At 38.3% G+C, this 16,934-nt stretch overlaps 1 protein-coding gene across 2 annotated transcripts in view; it reads right to left on the bottom strand.

Annotated features, from left to right (window-relative positions):
• The window catches only part of GTF3C1 (general transcription factor IIIC subunit 1), a 58,863-nt gene that overhangs the window by 21,123 nt on the left and 20,806 nt on the right, over nt 1–16,934 (bottom strand). For both annotated transcript variants that reach the window (XM_068909118.1, XM_068909117.1), the window contains exons 13-24: nt 16,071–16,174; nt 14,512–14,696; nt 13,870–14,154; nt 12,671–12,816; nt 11,723–11,820; nt 9,906–10,002; nt 8,616–8,793; nt 7,231–7,372; nt 5,255–5,390; nt 3,321–3,402; nt 1,800–1,985; nt 22–179 (exon numbers count right to left, since the gene is read on the bottom strand). In XM_068909118.1, coding sequence (XP_068765219.1) covers nt 22–179; nt 1,800–1,985; nt 3,321–3,402; nt 5,255–5,390; nt 7,231–7,372; nt 8,616–8,793; nt 9,906–10,002; nt 11,723–11,820; nt 12,671–12,816; nt 13,870–14,154; nt 14,512–14,696; nt 16,071–16,174 — 1,797 coding nt within the window. The remainder of the gene's footprint in view (nt 1–21; nt 180–1,799; nt 1,986–3,320; nt 3,403–5,254; nt 5,391–7,230; nt 7,373–8,615; nt 8,794–9,905; nt 10,003–11,722; nt 11,821–12,670; nt 12,817–13,869; nt 14,155–14,511; nt 14,697–16,070; nt 16,175–16,934) is intronic.

Raw genomic sequence — 16,934 nt, forward strand, 5'->3', positions numbered from 1 at the left:
AATAGAGGTCTTTTCAAATACCTTTGCATTTAGTACATGACTAGCAATTCGGCACAGCATGAGCAAGCTGTCTTCTTGCACTGTCCAAGTGACACGCAGACGTGTCATTCTCTGCAGGGCACTTTGGTCAGCTTCATCATGGTAGCGGAGCCTTTTGCTTTTTTCTACAGTGTTGTCTTCTAACAAATCCAGAAGAAGACAGTTAATCTCAGCAGTATATATTCTGATGAATACCAACTCCTATCACAGGTATGAACAGTGCTAATTGTGCTAAGGCAACTCCGAGGAGCAAAAGCTAGAACTGGAGACTTACTGGGCTAAATACACAGTCCTAGCTTTGGAAAACATGGCTTAAATAGAGAAGAAGCGGGTTAAAGGAATCCACAAGCAGAGGGTGACTGGGCAAAACCCAAGTCCTTTCCAGTGTTATGTTTCTGTAAGATGTAATAGAGTCAGACTATTCACTATGACACACAATAAGGGAGGTGCAATGAAAAAAACACTGAAATACCAGATATGTCAAATGTATTTTAATGATGTTATACTTGAACTGTAGGAAAAACTGAAAACTTGCTAGGGACTATGCATTCAACAAGGTGCATGCACTATGAAGGCTTATGATTTATGATTTGGAGAATACTGTAACACATTAGCAAGTGCTTTCAAATCACTATCTTCTTTCCCCAAATCCTTTTATGCTTTAATTTACACTGAATTGTCCTTAGGGCTAGGTGCTGCATCAGAACAGGAAAGGGAATAGCTTGCCTTCAAAAGAGAGCTGAAGGGCAAGCTTGAATCATCACAACTGTATTTTGCACACAAGAAAGTCAAAGTGATGTTTCTTGCGAATCAAAGCACAAAGCAACAAAACATTTCAGATTACAAAAGGGAAAGATGTTCACCTTGACTAGCGCAAGAGTGGAAGAACAAGCAATTAGGGAGATGAGGGGACTAGGGTTTTAGTTCCCACCACTAACTTCCCAGCCAATTCAGAATATAACAGTCCCCTTTCTATTGTTCCTGTATGATTTATCACCTCAATATCATAAAGACTATAGTAAGAGATAAAGTCTGCCGGGAAGAAAGTTTGTTAACTACAATCTTCTTTTTTTTTTTTCTTCTCTTTTGTGCTGCTTTTCCACCCTTGGTTATGTCATTCAAATGTAAATAGCTGATTCTGTAAGACAACACGGACACGAAGAGGAGAAGTCCAGATATGCACAGACATGCAGTGGATCAAAGAAAGCTTATATGTCTGGATGTGAATCACTAAAAGCAGGAGGAAGAGGAGTACAGGGCTGGGAGCAGTACTCAAAGTTGAGTTTGTAAGAATGAAAGAAGAAAAGCAAAGAAGGAAGTAGGCAATGGTAGCTGAGAAAGTAAAATGCATTAATGCCTTGCCCAGGAATAAGGAAACAAGCACATTATAGCAAGCAAACTGACTACAAAATATCCTCTATGGGAGGATGCTTTGAGCCAGCAAACAGAAAATGACCGTGACATTGTAATGAGCTGATCTGGCCCAGACACAGCTGGGACTTCTTTGGTTTGCACAGTACATTAGTACAACCATGACTCAAACATAGATAATAGTTACAGCATGCTCCTGTTTTTCTTTAGAGCTAGTATAGAGCCCTGTGACATTTGAGCCCTTTTCACTTGAAGGGCAACCCAAAGAGATGGCCAGTCCCAATTCCCATGCCGTGCGTCAGTCCCCATAGCTTTTCTGAAGCAACATACAGCAGGCATATGCATTGAAAAGAACGCTTCTTTTCATAACATGCATGCTAGTTACTTACCTTTCTTCTTCTTCCTCATCTTCTTCCCAATGTCTTTCTTAAGCCTCTTCCTCTTTTGGTTTTTTCCACCTCTCACTCGTTTGGTTCGATCCTGAGTTGCTTCTTTGCTCATTTCAATACATTCTTCTTTCTGGAGAAGTGACTCAGATCCTACCTTTGCTTCTGCCAGAATGTTAATTTTGTTACCTAAGATGACATGTGTTTACATTAGTGCAATTCTATAGCAATTACACTGCACAATATCAAGAGTGAATGCCAAAGCTTCAGTATATTAAAAGATGCCTTTTCAAAGCTGCCCTTTGTTAACGACGTAATTTCATGTCACTTCTCAGCAGCTTATACAGAATAACATCTCACATAAATGAAGAATGGTCAGGTAATTACTAAGTCTGGAGTAAAGTACACTAACCCAAGGGAGCTGAGTTGAGGTTTTACTATTCAACTAGAAGCTTTTCCTCCGTCTTAGCTTAGATGTTAGGCTATGCAATTTTAGCAGTGCCTTAATGAATATTCATTACAATGAACTTTTTAAAACTTACTGGAAATATAAACCAAGGCAGACTTGACAAAAATGGTTTAGCAGTTTCAGAGTTATGAGTGTTTATGTTGCACAGTCTTCTCAAGTTAATATTTAAGTAAAAGGTTGTTAATTTAATCCTTTAATCCTTTTAATTTGTCAAATGGCGTTTATAAAACCACGACAAGGTACAACAAGGCCTTTGATCGTAACTTCAACCAGACACTACAAAACAAGCTAGGGATTAAGAAAATCAGAGGTTTTAAAGTGCAATAAACCGGTTTCAAAACAGATGCCTTTGTCTAGCCATACCTACATATAACACACACCCAACAACTTGTCTGTAGGGCAACCAGAGCGTAACGTGCAATGAGTACAAGAGTACGAACACTCTTAACTTCAGTTAAAAGGTGTTACAGCTGTTTTGAAAACAGATATCTTGGTGCAGAAGTATGCACAGGCCAAATTTCAGTTCATTTAAATGTAGCACTGTCTGAAGTGTTAGAACTCTCTTACATGAGAGATTTTTCTTTTCTCATCGCCAAGTTACTGAGGAAAGTTCCAAAACCAAAGTAGTTAAAAGTTTTTCACTTTTGGAGGGTGAAATTCTGATCCAATTAAGCCAGTGGCAAACCACCCAAAAGACGGCAGAAAAAAACCCCATTCACAAATTGCTTTAGAAAATAAGGTTAGTGTTCTACACTACATGGGTACAAACCAGATCTCTGATATGATTAAGGCCTTATCAGAAAGATATGGCACATAACATGCCATTAATAGATAATATTGGCACTTCTGCAAAGTGCGCATCAGAAAGAACCAAGGATAAAATTATTGTTCCATATACCTAGAAATAGGAAAGGAAGTTTTCATTTATTTTATTGCCCCAGAAGTATCCTAGATTATTGTAAGGAGACAGGAATAACCCAAGTCATCACTGCTGAGTTTGACAAAGACGATAACACCGATAACGCAGTTACAGACAACAAGTATCATCACCTTACCTCCAGTACTGAGTGGAAGGGGATGTTTTGTTAAGAAGGTTTGGAGTCTCACTGTCAGTCCATTTTCAGAAACCGTACTTTCCTAAAACAACAGAACTTTCACTGAGGTGATATGCAAAAAGCCCAAGAGTGCACAGATTTTAACATTACTATAAACGATTATCTTTTAGGTAGTGTTATGATCAATTTAGAAGGATGTTTTTAGCATAAATGTTAGAAAGATTGCTGGCTATGATGGAGGATTCATTTATTTTTCTTATCACTGCTACATATTTCAAAGGTTCTAGAGTGTTTCCTAAATCTTACTAAAATCATCACTCAACTACAAAGGTTAGAATTTCAGCAAATCCATTCAAGTTAAAAAAATATAACTGGAAAAGAAACATTTGACTTCCTTTCTTGTTAAGGAGTCTGAGTAGAACGCTATTTTTTTTTCCAAAGCAGTCTACACTCCACATAAACTTCAAAAACCACACAACCAAAATGCAAACGCAGACCTCAGTAAATGCCTCTTATACCATATTCTATCTAGCATAACTCTGAGCCTAGACTGATTGCAAGATATTAAAACTTTTGCCATTCACAGCAAAAACCTCCCTTGCGTGGAGTTCACTGCTGATAGAAGTTGATCAAAGGAATAAAGAGGCAGGCCAAGAATAAAGAAGCGCAGGAGGTCCTGTTAGCGCTGAATAACTGTGTGACAAAATAGTAAATCAGGTTCAAAGTGAAATGATACTGCCTGAGTGGAAAATATGCAATTTTAAATTTACATATACATGCATAGGCTCTAATTTGACCATTACCGTCAGGAATGGGATCTTAGCGTTATAGCCAGTTCTGTGAAAGTATGTGTTCAATGCACAGTAATGGTCAATAAGCAAAGCAAATGCTAAGAATTCTTAGGGAAGGAGAGCATCACTATGCAGCTATAAAAATCCATGGCTGGCCACAGCCCGAATACAATATGTGATTCTGTTTCCATCTTAAAAAGGATATAGCAGAACTAGAACAGGTTAAAAGAAAGGCAACAAGAATAATCAAAGGCAGGAAGGTTCCATGCTGCAAATAGGTAAGTAATCCAGTACTTCCCAGGCTGGAAAAAAAGAGATGCTAATAGCAAACATGAGAAAGGTTTACAAAAGCACAAGCGATGCACAAAGAGTAATGGAAAAGGGTATTTTTCACCGTTTCCCTTAGTACAACTATTGAGGGCATCACAAACACCAGAGGTGCCAAGCTTAAAACTATCAAAAGGAAGTGATAACATGTAGCAGGGCTTTGAAACTCCTTGTTACAAGAAGTTTGGAGACCAAAGGTTTTCAGGTATCCAAAAAGCAATTAGACAAACTAATGAAAGAACAACAATCTATTGATAACTATGAAACATCACTACCATCCAGGTTTAGAAAGAACTTGAGCCAAAACTGCAGATATCTGGAAGAACGTTTTGAGGAAAACATCACTATACATCTTCCTATACACGAGGTGAACACATCACGATATATCTCCTTTGCTTTTACAGCCTTTCCTGCAAATCTTTTATTGGCCACCACCAGACATTGGTCTGACCTGGGATGGACGTTCCTATTTACTTATGTTAGACTTCCTAGCGTTTTTTACTGTGTGTCCTGTTCTGCGTATTTCAGTTTTCATCCGACAACTTCTACATTCTGGGAAGGCAAGAGACACCAGTAAACAATCTTAATTTCTTATTCATGAAATATTTTCTTCTTCGGTTACGTTCAAATTTTTTCATTCACTTCAGCGCCAAGATTTACCACGCTTGCCGTTCACGTCTTTCCAATGATACAAAGCCTTACAGAGGTGCGTGTTTATGAGAAGACACGCAAGTAACAAGATTTTGCTATATTAGTTCTTAGGAATATTAAAATATAGAAAGGCACTACACAATGAATTCATTTAAAAATACTCACCTTCCTAGTCTTATTGATGATGTAGCTTGTCCAAATCCAATTGCGTTTTAAATGCCCATAAAAGCTGGAATCCAGACCTGCAGCTCCTAACCCATCCCCAGGGATAGTTCCATCATCGACCACCTCTCGACTGCCTCTAACGGAAAAAGTAACAAAACATATTAAGAAAAAAGTTATTTTGCAAGAGCAGCTGAGAAGACACTTCCTGAAAGCTGTGTGCAACGTGCAGAACTCTCCCCCCTGCCCTCACAATTTAGATAGGGTTGGAAAATAACAGCAGGAAAAAGAGATCCTCGCTCCCTTAACTCTGCTCCAGAAATAGTGTGGCAACCAGATTTTTCCATTATGTTTTTATAGACAGTATGTAATTACTGAGTTTTCAGTTCTGAAATTACAAACAAAGCAACTTCGTTATTGTTAACTAAATTCCAACTGCCATGTTAAACACTGCTCTCGTTACTATTCCTGCCACAGAACTAGAGAAAATACCTGCCCAGATGAAATACTTTCTCAGGGTAACTGCGGGGAAAATTTTCACAGGAAAACTGTAGGTTATCACATGCCATGGATCATTCAAACATACTGTTAAGCACAGTTTTCTCCAGTTTTCTAACAAATACATTAAAGTTTTGTTTAAATGCACATATAAGCAAAAAAAAAATAAAAAACCCAAACCCACAATGTATATCTAATTCCCCGGAAAGATAATGAAACTGAGAATGAATGGCATGTAACAGATGAACCAGAGCCCTTCCTGCATGACTGGAAGCGGCTCAGTTAAGGTGGTGTTATAGTGCAGGACCAAAAAAAATAAGTGCTAAGTGTCCTATTTATAAAGAAAAAAAAATCATGGAGACAACACCTGCTTTGTCAAATAACTGGAACTGTGAATGACCTTTACGTGCCTAGTAGGTAGCATAGGTCTGCCAGTTTAGTACGAACACAAAAAAAATATTTTGGAAATCCTGTTTCGCCTTAGGAAAGATTTGTTGAGAGCTACCATGAAAGAAGGATTTCAGCCAAGCTTTCAGTTAACAATTCTTTGATAGAAACATTACATCACCAATTCCATTAAAAAACTGTTTCTTGATCTTAGAGAAGTTGCAGTCATCTCCATTATGCAAGTCATAACCATTTAAAAAGACTTTGTAGCTCATAATGGAGACCATATGAAAAAGTTGACAAGTGGACTGAACAGAATTTGATCTACAAGCATGGACCAGTGGAATTAGGGCCCCTCAATTTTTTTTTAAGGTTAACTTGATATATCTGCCTGTAACACTGAACTAATTGAAAATACTTTTAAACAGACTGTTTATAGCTTATTAAAACAGAATAGAGTATTGACAACAAGACCAAATCACACCACACAACACTCAACATAAAAAGTGTAACTGCACGGTCAACATAGGTCACAAAGCTGCAGTCTTCTCAAGTTTCTGGCTGTGATTAGGCAGAAGATGAAGCATTCCAGAGGCTACTTCCAGATATCATCAGTTTACACTAATACCATAATAGGAATTAATCTGTAAACAATATGCAGCAAATTGCAAAGCAGACTTTAGGATGTGATTCTAGGGAGCTTCTGAAGCTACGTGTTCCTTGGGACCCGTAAGGCATTGGAACAGATAATCTTTAAAATTTTACCTTGCATTAACTATACTTACCATTCTTTTTCTCTCCACTTTGCTTTCCCAGAAGACTCTTGCAACCCATGTCTGTGCTACTTTGGAAGGAAATCTCAATCTGGTTTTCCCACTCAGCTAGCATAAAAACCTGCTTGGTAGATAACTTACCTGTAAACATGATACATAACTACCCATCCTTTCAATTAGATAGCCTCTGTATTGCAAAAAAACACCAACTGAAATGCTAGCATCTCAACCACATTTGCTGTTAAGTAACATTCTCAAAACTAGAATGGTTATTTTTACCCACTCTATTTAAGCAACAAAATAAACAGGAAAAAGACATACGTGGTGTATTCCAACATCGCACACTTTCGTTCCAGATTGTGCTTATCCACTGCTGACTCCTGTTCCATTTCTACATCTAGCGCAGTGCCAGTCTCCTCTCCTTGAAGATTACTTCTCTTTGAGCGAGGATAGCGGACAACTCCTAGGCATACACATGGTTTTGACTATCAGGATGAGAAGCGAGATTTTAATCCATCCACACCACTACGGAAAACCACTGCACCCTCTCCTTAGGGAAGGATGCTAATATTTTTAGCACCTCTCTATAAAAGACGCTACTGCCTTACAGACGCTAATGGCCTTCCAGTTAATCTCCTGTACAATGTGCTAACTTGCCCAAACTGTATTCAGGACAGAAGAGTAGGGGGGCTGGTACTGTTTATAAGTAGAAAATTGCAGCAGTTCAGTGACATTCTAGACATAGATCACAACCCTTAAGATGCGAGCCCTTAAAATGAGATGTAAGCACTTCATGTTGGAGATATATTTGGGATATAGCACAGGAGACACTAGAAGGTTCACAGAAAATACTTTACTGAAACACAACAAAGCTTCTATAAATAAGTGAGCTGGTGAAACAATATCATTCCCACATTTTGGATGCCAAAAGTATTCAAGGTCTGATCAGCTTGCGAGAGCTGCAACAATCACAAAATATGCTACAATATGACAAATGTGTAAAGAGCTTTTGCAGAAAACTGCTCTGATGCAAAAGTAAAATAAAATTATGAATAGATTCTTTCCCTTGGGTGACTACGTTACAGAAATACAGAAAAGTGTTGTCTGGCATTTCAGGTGCTTCTTCCTCCCCCCCCCCCCCCCCCCCCCCGCCTTTTCAAATCAATGTATACATGTTGTGGCTGCATACCCTATTTAAAAAAGTAAAGGACCAAACACAAACTCCCAAATACTGGGTTTCATAAACTCCCTTAACTTCTACTTCAGGCTATTTATTAGAAGGTTCAGCAACATAATTCTAAGAAAAAGGAACCTCCATATCAACCGATAAAGATAACTATGGCAAAAAATACTGGAAAATAGTTACTACTGGTAACTATTTTTGAAAAAGCTTTTTCATGGTTAGATTGAATTTTAACATGGCCATGATCAAATTTAATACTTCTGACAGGATAGCAATGTTTTCCCTTTAATGCTGCTCTGAGGATATGAAATGTATAATTCTGATTCTTGGATCTCAGCTTCATAGAATTACATGGGCAGAACTCCACGTTCTAGCTTTTTTCGGTCCCTAAGGAGACCAGTCAAGAGAGCACGACAGCGGAAGTGCCAAAAAGAACCTGCCTTATGTTGTGGGAGAGGAAGAGGAATTGTGGTATGAATGGAATAAAAGGTAAAGGTGGTAAGGATGTACAGTTTTACCATACCCAATGGTGTATTAAGGCAGACACACTGCAAATCAAACCAGAAGTTTTCCACGTCTTGCATGGTACTCAGAACATATAAGCGTCTCTCAAATGGGCGGCTACTTTGAGCCAGGTTATAGTGAGGGTCGCAGATAGTGGTATCAACAATCACTGCATTTCTCTTCATATACACAAATACCTGTCAAATACAGTATGTTAGGTACGGTATGTTTTACCTACAGTATGGTAGGTAAAAATCACTGGAATTGCATAGTTGGCAGGACAAGCAATTTAAACTAGTTCAGGAGTAGTTAAAACTTGCTAAGTCTTCGCTATTTTGAGCCAATACTCTGATAAGAGACAGACAGACAGACACATAGATAGATACACTCACACTGCAATGCATTCCTAAACTTACTTTGCCAACAATCCAGAAATTTCATTTCTGGATTGAGAATGACAGTTTCTTTTTCTCCTTGCGCACCAGGACTATTCCAAGTTTCCAGAGAGAATGATTATTTTCTACAAGCTTTCATTCAGAATTTGATCTGATTTGGGGCCTAATTAGCTTTCTTATTCTTATAAAGCATATATATATGGTGTGTATATATATATATATATCTGCATATGCATGGTGTTCTCTCTTGCATGTGCTCCATATTTGCAAAAAGATCTGCAACAATGTCACCCATTTTACTCTGTGTTAGCCACCCAAGGCCTAACACCATTTTAAAGATCGTTCTCACCTGTCCTCAGCTAGTACACACCATTAGTTTCCTTGAATTAAATGAGAATTTAACTTGTCTGTGGTATCCCTACAAGTAGGTTCCTCATGCTGCCATTACATAGCCGAAGTAAAGTCTAAAATAAAACTATTACCCTCAGTTCCTTTATAAAGGAAGGACGTAGGAGAATGTAGCACATATGTTTAAACGCAAAGGTCATATTTCATAGTAGGGTCCCTGGAGGCCCTTTCAGGGCTTTCTTCACCCAAGGATTCAAATGGCATCCCAGTTCAGTGGGATGGAAGAGAATGCGACACACACATTCTTCATAGCAGGCTACCACACTGGAAATTTCCAAGTCATTGCTATGTGCTTTCAGCATTATGGGTTTGAGACATCTTTCCAGAAAAAGAGGCTAAAGTTATCTGCATAACTTGCAGTATGTCACCAGGAATTTGAGGTTTGCATATACATCTGAAACATCAACTTTTTACTTAATTATTTAAGGCAAGCCCAAGCCCCAAAACTCATTTGTCTCACTGAGCAAATACCATGCAGAGTAACGATTAAGATCTCAAAAAATTACCTGATCTTTGTCTTGAAACTTCTCTGTTGGACCAAACTGTACTAGTCCCATATAACACAATCTCTGAAGATTTTCTACCACTGAAAAGATGTACCTCCTGCAGAAGCATTACAATTAGTACTCGTGAGTACAGTGATTACAACGATACCAGCAAACGTTATTATGGAGCTGCCTCAAGTTTCAGGAAACTTGCTGCTTTTTGAAAAATACTGGGTTTCAGAATTTCTAGAGTGATATTTTCTTTGAATCATCAGCCTGTGGAAAACATATGAAACCCCAAAGCCCAAATTTCCTTTCCTCAAATCAGAAACACTACTATTTTAGCTGATTAATGGCAAAATTTTGTTTTCAAAGAACAAAATTTGCCAGAGATACTGAATGTACCAATGAGTTAAAGAAGGTCAGAACACAAGCAGAACTGTAGACAATTTTGTATTATGAAAAGAAGTGAGAACAAGTGAGAGGAAATGATGGTAAATATGGGCTGACAGAACTTCACATATATCCATACAAAGAAACGGGCAACAATCCTTTGAGATTTGTAGTTAAGGTTGTTTAGAACTACCTGCTCTAAGACACTGCTTTCAGTTGCTTATAAGCTTCAGCAAAGCAAAAAATGTCACATTTTCCACACTGTGTATCTACCTATTGTTACTTTTTTTTTTTTTTTTAAAAGGAAAACTGTAAAATTCTAGAAGTTTTGGGAAGCTTTTGCAAGATCTAGTTTCTGAGACAGAGTTTAGGAAAAATCCAATTTTGTCCACATTTAACTTCACTAAGCTCTAAGTTTGTCTATACTGTTAAATAGGACTTGTATTTTGGCAGGAATGTTCTGTAAGGTTCAGAAAGATCATTTGGCAGTCCCACAAATAACGACCCAATTTGGTAAAGTCAGAAGTTTTGATGAATGGAGGGGCAAAGAGGCAATTTGACTATGTATCACACTGATTTGCACACAGCTATCAGATGGAGTTTGCCAGTTTCAGAAAATTTCAGAAATCCAGGTTGCTTGTTACTAAGATTTAGGAAGTAATACATTAGGAACTGGAAACCTGAGACAACTAGATCAGATTTTTCTGAAGAGAAACCAGTGCCATAAGAGAGACTAACCTGACCACAAGTCTTCGCAGCTGACACTGTCTAGCACTGCTCTCTTGCCAAAGACATGTTTGCAGATTTGCAGAATGTCGTAAAAGCCTCCAACCAACCAAATCCATACCTGTGGCAATGACTTCCTGGGGGAACTAACAGCATTACTACAAACAGTAATGGAGCTCACAATAGTGCTGCTAGTTCCACGTATTCAAGTCACTTTGCTTTAATGTTGCTTTCCTTCCTTTTCCTCAGTCCAATCTCAGTTTCTAAATCTTCTAGATGAGGAATGGTAAACAATGGCGGACATGCCACTGAGAGCACGCGGGTAGAATCTAAATGGTATGTATGAGAGGCTGGCACTGGGAAACGTGGCATCTTCTGAGAGATTTATGAAGGACAGCAACATTTAGACTCTATTAAATTCTGAATTTAGCAGCAGGAGTGTGTTTTGAACAGAAGCTGTTCATCCTGTTGGTGAGTTGTGAAGGACAGAGTCTCCCAGCTCTCAAAGACTGCCTGTCAGCATGCATGAATATTGTTCATTAATTTCTTATTACCTTCTATTTGAGAGAGGAAAATACAATTTTGCAGACTATCCTTCGAAGACTGATGACCCTTGTTTTAGATTAAAGTTCTCTTTAACACAAATAGAAATAACTGAGAAAACAGTCAACCACTGCTGTTCCCTCCCTACAGCCATTTACTTTGACTCATCTGCTTACCTTTTATAGAGAAGCTGTTGTCGGACTGACCTTGGAAGAAATCTGATCAGTGTGTGCTTTTTCTGTGGATCATGTAAAAAATCCTCAAGGCCATCCACCTAAAATTATTTTATAAGTTAATCAAAAAGGGAAAGATAATTATCCTTTAAAGTATCAAGCTTTCTTATCAGAACTGCCTACAGAAGTATTTTTGAGCAAGTATTACTGCTTTTGTAAAATGGTTAAACATTATTCAAGGCCAGCAAAAGGCTGATTAAAGGGATGATTAAAGATGATTAAGGGACTAGAGTGTATCTCAAATGAGGAAAGGCTGGGAGAACACTGAGGGGGGATCTTATAAATGCATATAAATATCTGAAGGGAGGGTGTAAAGAGGATAGAGCCAGACTTTTTTCAGTAGTGCCCAGTGACAGGACAAGAAGCAACGGGCACATACCGAAACACAGGAAGTCCCTTCTGAACATAAGGAAAAACTTTGTTACTGTGAGGGTGACTGAGCACTGGAACAGGTTGCCTACAGAGGTTGTGGAGTCTCCATCTTTGGAGATATTCAAGAGTCGTTTGGACAGAGCCCTAGGCAACCTGCTGTAGGTAACCCTGCTTCAGCAGGGGGCTTGGACTAGATGATCTCTAAAGGTCCCTTCCAACTTCAACTGTTCTGTTATTCTGTGATTCTCATGTTAATCAACTAGGCAGGTTACAAAAAGCTCTTTGCAAAATATTACCTGAAGAATTTCCTGCATTACAGGGCTATACATCTTTTACAGTGTGGCTATAAAAGCAACTAATTTTTATTTAAAAGAAACTATCAATAATTAAAGTCTCTACTCGCTACTGGTGAATTTTGTTAAAACAGACTAATAGGATATCTGTTACTGTTTACAGGTACAGCAGCTACTATTAGATTTTACATTGAACCAAACGTGAAACAAAGAAAAAGCACTATACCTTGTAGCTGACTTGCACTATCTGAACAAAGATGGAGAGAGGCAAGCAGAGAAGAATGTCACTAACAAGAGCCCATCCAAATCCAAACTCTCTATGAACTGGGAGAGGAGGGACATAGCGCATCCATGACGCATCATCCACGTACACTAAGAACAAGAAGACCGGCTTAGATTCAGACAGGGCAAACCATGGCAAACTTCATTTGGACATCGGACACAAGGAAACACAGAAGGCTAAAACAAGGTCTACCTTTTAATGAATTTTACTGTGAATGTTCAAGCAGAACACATTTGGCAGTTCATAGAGTAGAAATCTGAAAATCTAAAATGACCTAAAAATCATCTAACTCACAGATTTTCAATCTTTTTTTGCAGAGGACTTTTGCAGTTTTTTTCAGTGTTCGTGAAGTCTCTTGAAAAGCACGTTTAAGCCTACTGACAATAAGTTTGCTTTTCTTTCTTAGCTTACACAGATATTTTAGCGCATGGCTGAAAACCACCAATGTAATGCATTCTCATGCTTTGAAATATGAAAAGGATACCTACACCGCCCCCATAAAACTTATTTTTCCCCCAAGACAATCTGTTCCATGGCTCACCTATCCTTACAATATGAAAAAATCTCCTGGATACCCAATGCCATTATTTCTTTTTCTACACCCAACAGCATGGAGAACAATTTATCAACTACTTCTAACATCCTTTTTCACCTTGACAGACATGTATCCTCTCCTCCTTACTACATCTTTTTGTATAAGAAATAGAAGGTGGCAACATTTTTTAGATGAACTTAATAGTACTTATGGAACTATGGTTTCAGTGTGGACCTATCCCTACTGAAACTCAATTTCACTCTAGACCATCTCTCCAATTAATTTAAGATCATTCTGAATTCAAATCCTGCTCTCCAAATTACTAGCAAACCTCCAGCTTGTTATCATCCACAATTTGAACCTACTTTATTGCATTATCCAAGTAATTAGGAAAAATATTAATTAGGATTGGAACCAGAACAAAGACCCTATATGACATTCAACCTGAGAACAAGCCATTAATAATCTCTGAATACTTTTTTCCTAGCATCAAGCCTTTGTGTTCCTACCTTAAAGCATTTTCACTGAAATCATATTCTCAGTTACGGAAATATGATACTGAAGCAGAGCAAAATTTGTGGTAAAGCTAGGATGTGCCACCTCTCACCTGTTTCATTAGACAATTCTACTTCAGTCTCTTGTGCAGTGATTTCGGGATTCACCACAGTTGTCATACTTTGTACAGTCCCATCTGTTTCCTCTGGTCGGGCTTGAAGTGCAGCAGCATTCACATCCAGCCCTTGCTTGTTGCCTTTTTTCTCACCATCAGCACCTAATTTTTGTCGCGTTCCATTTAAAGGGTGACCATAAATTAAGTACCAGAGGAACATGTGGACCATTCTTAAACGGGGCATTTTGGGAAGAAAGCCAAGAGAACGCCCAAGCCCTGGAACTGGGAGAAAAGATTAAGTGCCAAACAGAAATTAAAAATGGATTAACACAGGTAAAATAGCTAACTCTGCATAACTGATGTGAAGAAAACTGGAAGGAAAGGTGGGCAAATGAAGATAAATTTAAGTTATGAATGGCAGTGAAGTAGTAATAAATGAAAATGCTGCATTTCACAATTCTAAAGAAAAGTCAAAGGACATTGGACAGTGCTCCCTAGCTGAGGCTGCCTCTAATATAAGACATCTCTACAAAAGAAGAACAAAAACAAAAAATACACACATCTTACAACACATCTGAGAGTGGTCATTAATAATAGAAGGGGAAGCGAAAGATGTCAGAAGAACAAAGTTAAACGTACCTGTAACAGGGTGGTAATTTTTTAACTGTGTTATGCCCATTTTTTCATCACTTTTCCTTGCCCGATTATTATTTTCAGCTTTACAAGAGCTTTCCTCCGTTTCTCCGGAATCAGGAACAGCCTCTTGCCCCAGATTTTCTTCCTCAGCATGCTCCTGGGATGTCGGTGTCTGGGGAACTTTAATCCTGTATTAAAACCACACAGCACTTTGGTAGAACTCAAGCAGACACTCAAGTCTTATCTAAATCGAACAGAGATGGCATCACTGGGGCTGATGACTAAAAGAAATGCAAATCTCCTCTTTGCAAAAGGAGGATGGCTTTGAACTTGCTTCCATGAAATGATATTGAATAAGAGTAGCATTGATTCCGAGGACTGAAGAGGTCCTTTTATGGGTTTATTTGGAAAGATAAACCAGGCAATGGAATTTATCATGCACAACTCTGTTCTCAAAGACAAACAGCTTGATAGGAGACTCCTTGTGCCTTATGTCTAGAAAGATTAATAGAGGACAACTAGAAGCTTGTGATTTTCATTTGAGAATGCATAAATAGTCCCTGAAGAAGTGATCAAAACCTCCTCTTAGGGAAGTGGCCTTATGAGGCTACACAATCACGTTCCTTGATTATGCTTTGTCTCCAAACTCATGGATCTTACACACTCTGCTGCCCAGGGGACTGGTGCTTGGACAATGATCTCAGCCTACACTTAGGACTAACATGCTGAGAAGTAGAAGATGCAAACTGGAATCCCCTCAGATCCTCCTCCTCATAAGAAAGTGCTCAAACTACCAGATATCAGCTCCAGCTCATCTTCCTTTGGTGGATGTTTTAAAGGAAAAGAGTGAACCAGTTTTCTCCAAAAGGCACCTAAGGCTTGCAAATGAGCCAAAAATTGAAGTTTAAATCTTTAGCAAATTAGTAAGTTAATGTCTATACTGGAATTAGTAGTCTCTCTGTGAGGATTTGTTTATCTGCCCACATTTCACATAGGCAAGCAAATGCCTAAGTCTCAAAAGAAACACAGCTGGAATTTATTCCTTATTCAACCATAGCATTCTCCTATTTCTGTCTGCACCTACAGTGAATCGCACACTTTGTCCGAACACCACACCAGGATTATTGGACTAACCCAGGCTATAAGTCCACTACTAACCAAAGGACCAAAAATTAAGCAGCTTAGTTTGGCCCATAGATAAGCCTCATTCTCTGTGCATGGGTAAGACTTTTTAAATAGGGCTGTTCCAGACTAGCTGGGCTAGTGACACACCAAGAGAAGATAGCCTCTCTGAAATGCATACAGCAAAAGGAGCATGGGGAAAACTAAACCTTGAAGTTGAGGCTTAAAGTTCAAGGGATCAGAATTCAGTTGCTCTCCTCTCACGATTTTGGGAGACATTCAGGATGTTGCTTTATCCTCGCACTTTGATTTCTCTATTGCTAAAGATAAGGCTAATTTTTCTTTTGCTTACGTTGTATTTATTTCCTCCATATGTTTTTGCATGTATTAGACATAATAAGCCAAGTTCCACACAAATCATACAGATCGTTGCAACTTGCCTGTTTGCTGTGCTTGAATTGGAGATTCGGAAACGCACCTGCTCAATGGCACTTTTTACAAGGGGATCACTAGGACTCACAGAAGGATGAACAACAAACTCTACCTGTTTAGAGTAGCAGAAAACAAAAGCTAGTTATGGTGATATTGGCTCTTAATCAGCTGCATAATTTATCAAAGGTTAACAGCCAGTTAGTTAAGGGTAGCCACAATGGATGTCCTATGCATCCTGTAAAGTTTTCATAGTTCACAGAATGCTAATGCTGTTGGAGCAAAAATCCCATTGTTTATCTATGAAGAGGCTGGGTTGCATGGTCTCTGTACGAATAAACAGCCATCTCATATGTTCAAGCTTCCTTTTCTTTTTTATCTGAAATATTTTGGGAAGAAAAATTTGAACTTGCAAGTATTAGGCTGAAAAATATGAATGAAATCCCATGCTTCATAACATGAAACTGATTCATTATTGCTGAAAGTGTACACACACACGGTTCAGGTAAGTAAGTTTTCATATGTGCTTTACAGTAATTGTGCAGCAGGTAATTTTCAATAGATTGTTTCTATCCCTGCTTATGAACATATCACACTAATAAGTTACATGACAACTGTCTGTTTTATAAAACAAAATTAAACTACATACATTTTGCTTCCATAAAGCTTCCATAAAACGCAAATAATGGATTTTGTTTAAAAAAAAATATATATATATAAAAAATAGATCACATGCTATAAATTTCAACTCAGAAGTTAACTAATGATTTCTCATATACCCCTAGATTTCAGAAGTGGATTAAACACAAATTGTGTTGCAGCTTGAACAGCACAGGGAGATAACCATGAATTGTGTGTTTGACAAACAGCTGAAC

Source organism: Struthio camelus, chromosome 15, assembly GCF_040807025.1.
Source record: "Struthio camelus isolate bStrCam1 chromosome 15, bStrCam1.hap1, whole genome shotgun sequence".
Classification (NCBI taxonomy): Eukaryota; Metazoa; Chordata; class Aves; order Struthioniformes; family Struthionidae; genus Struthio; species Struthio camelus.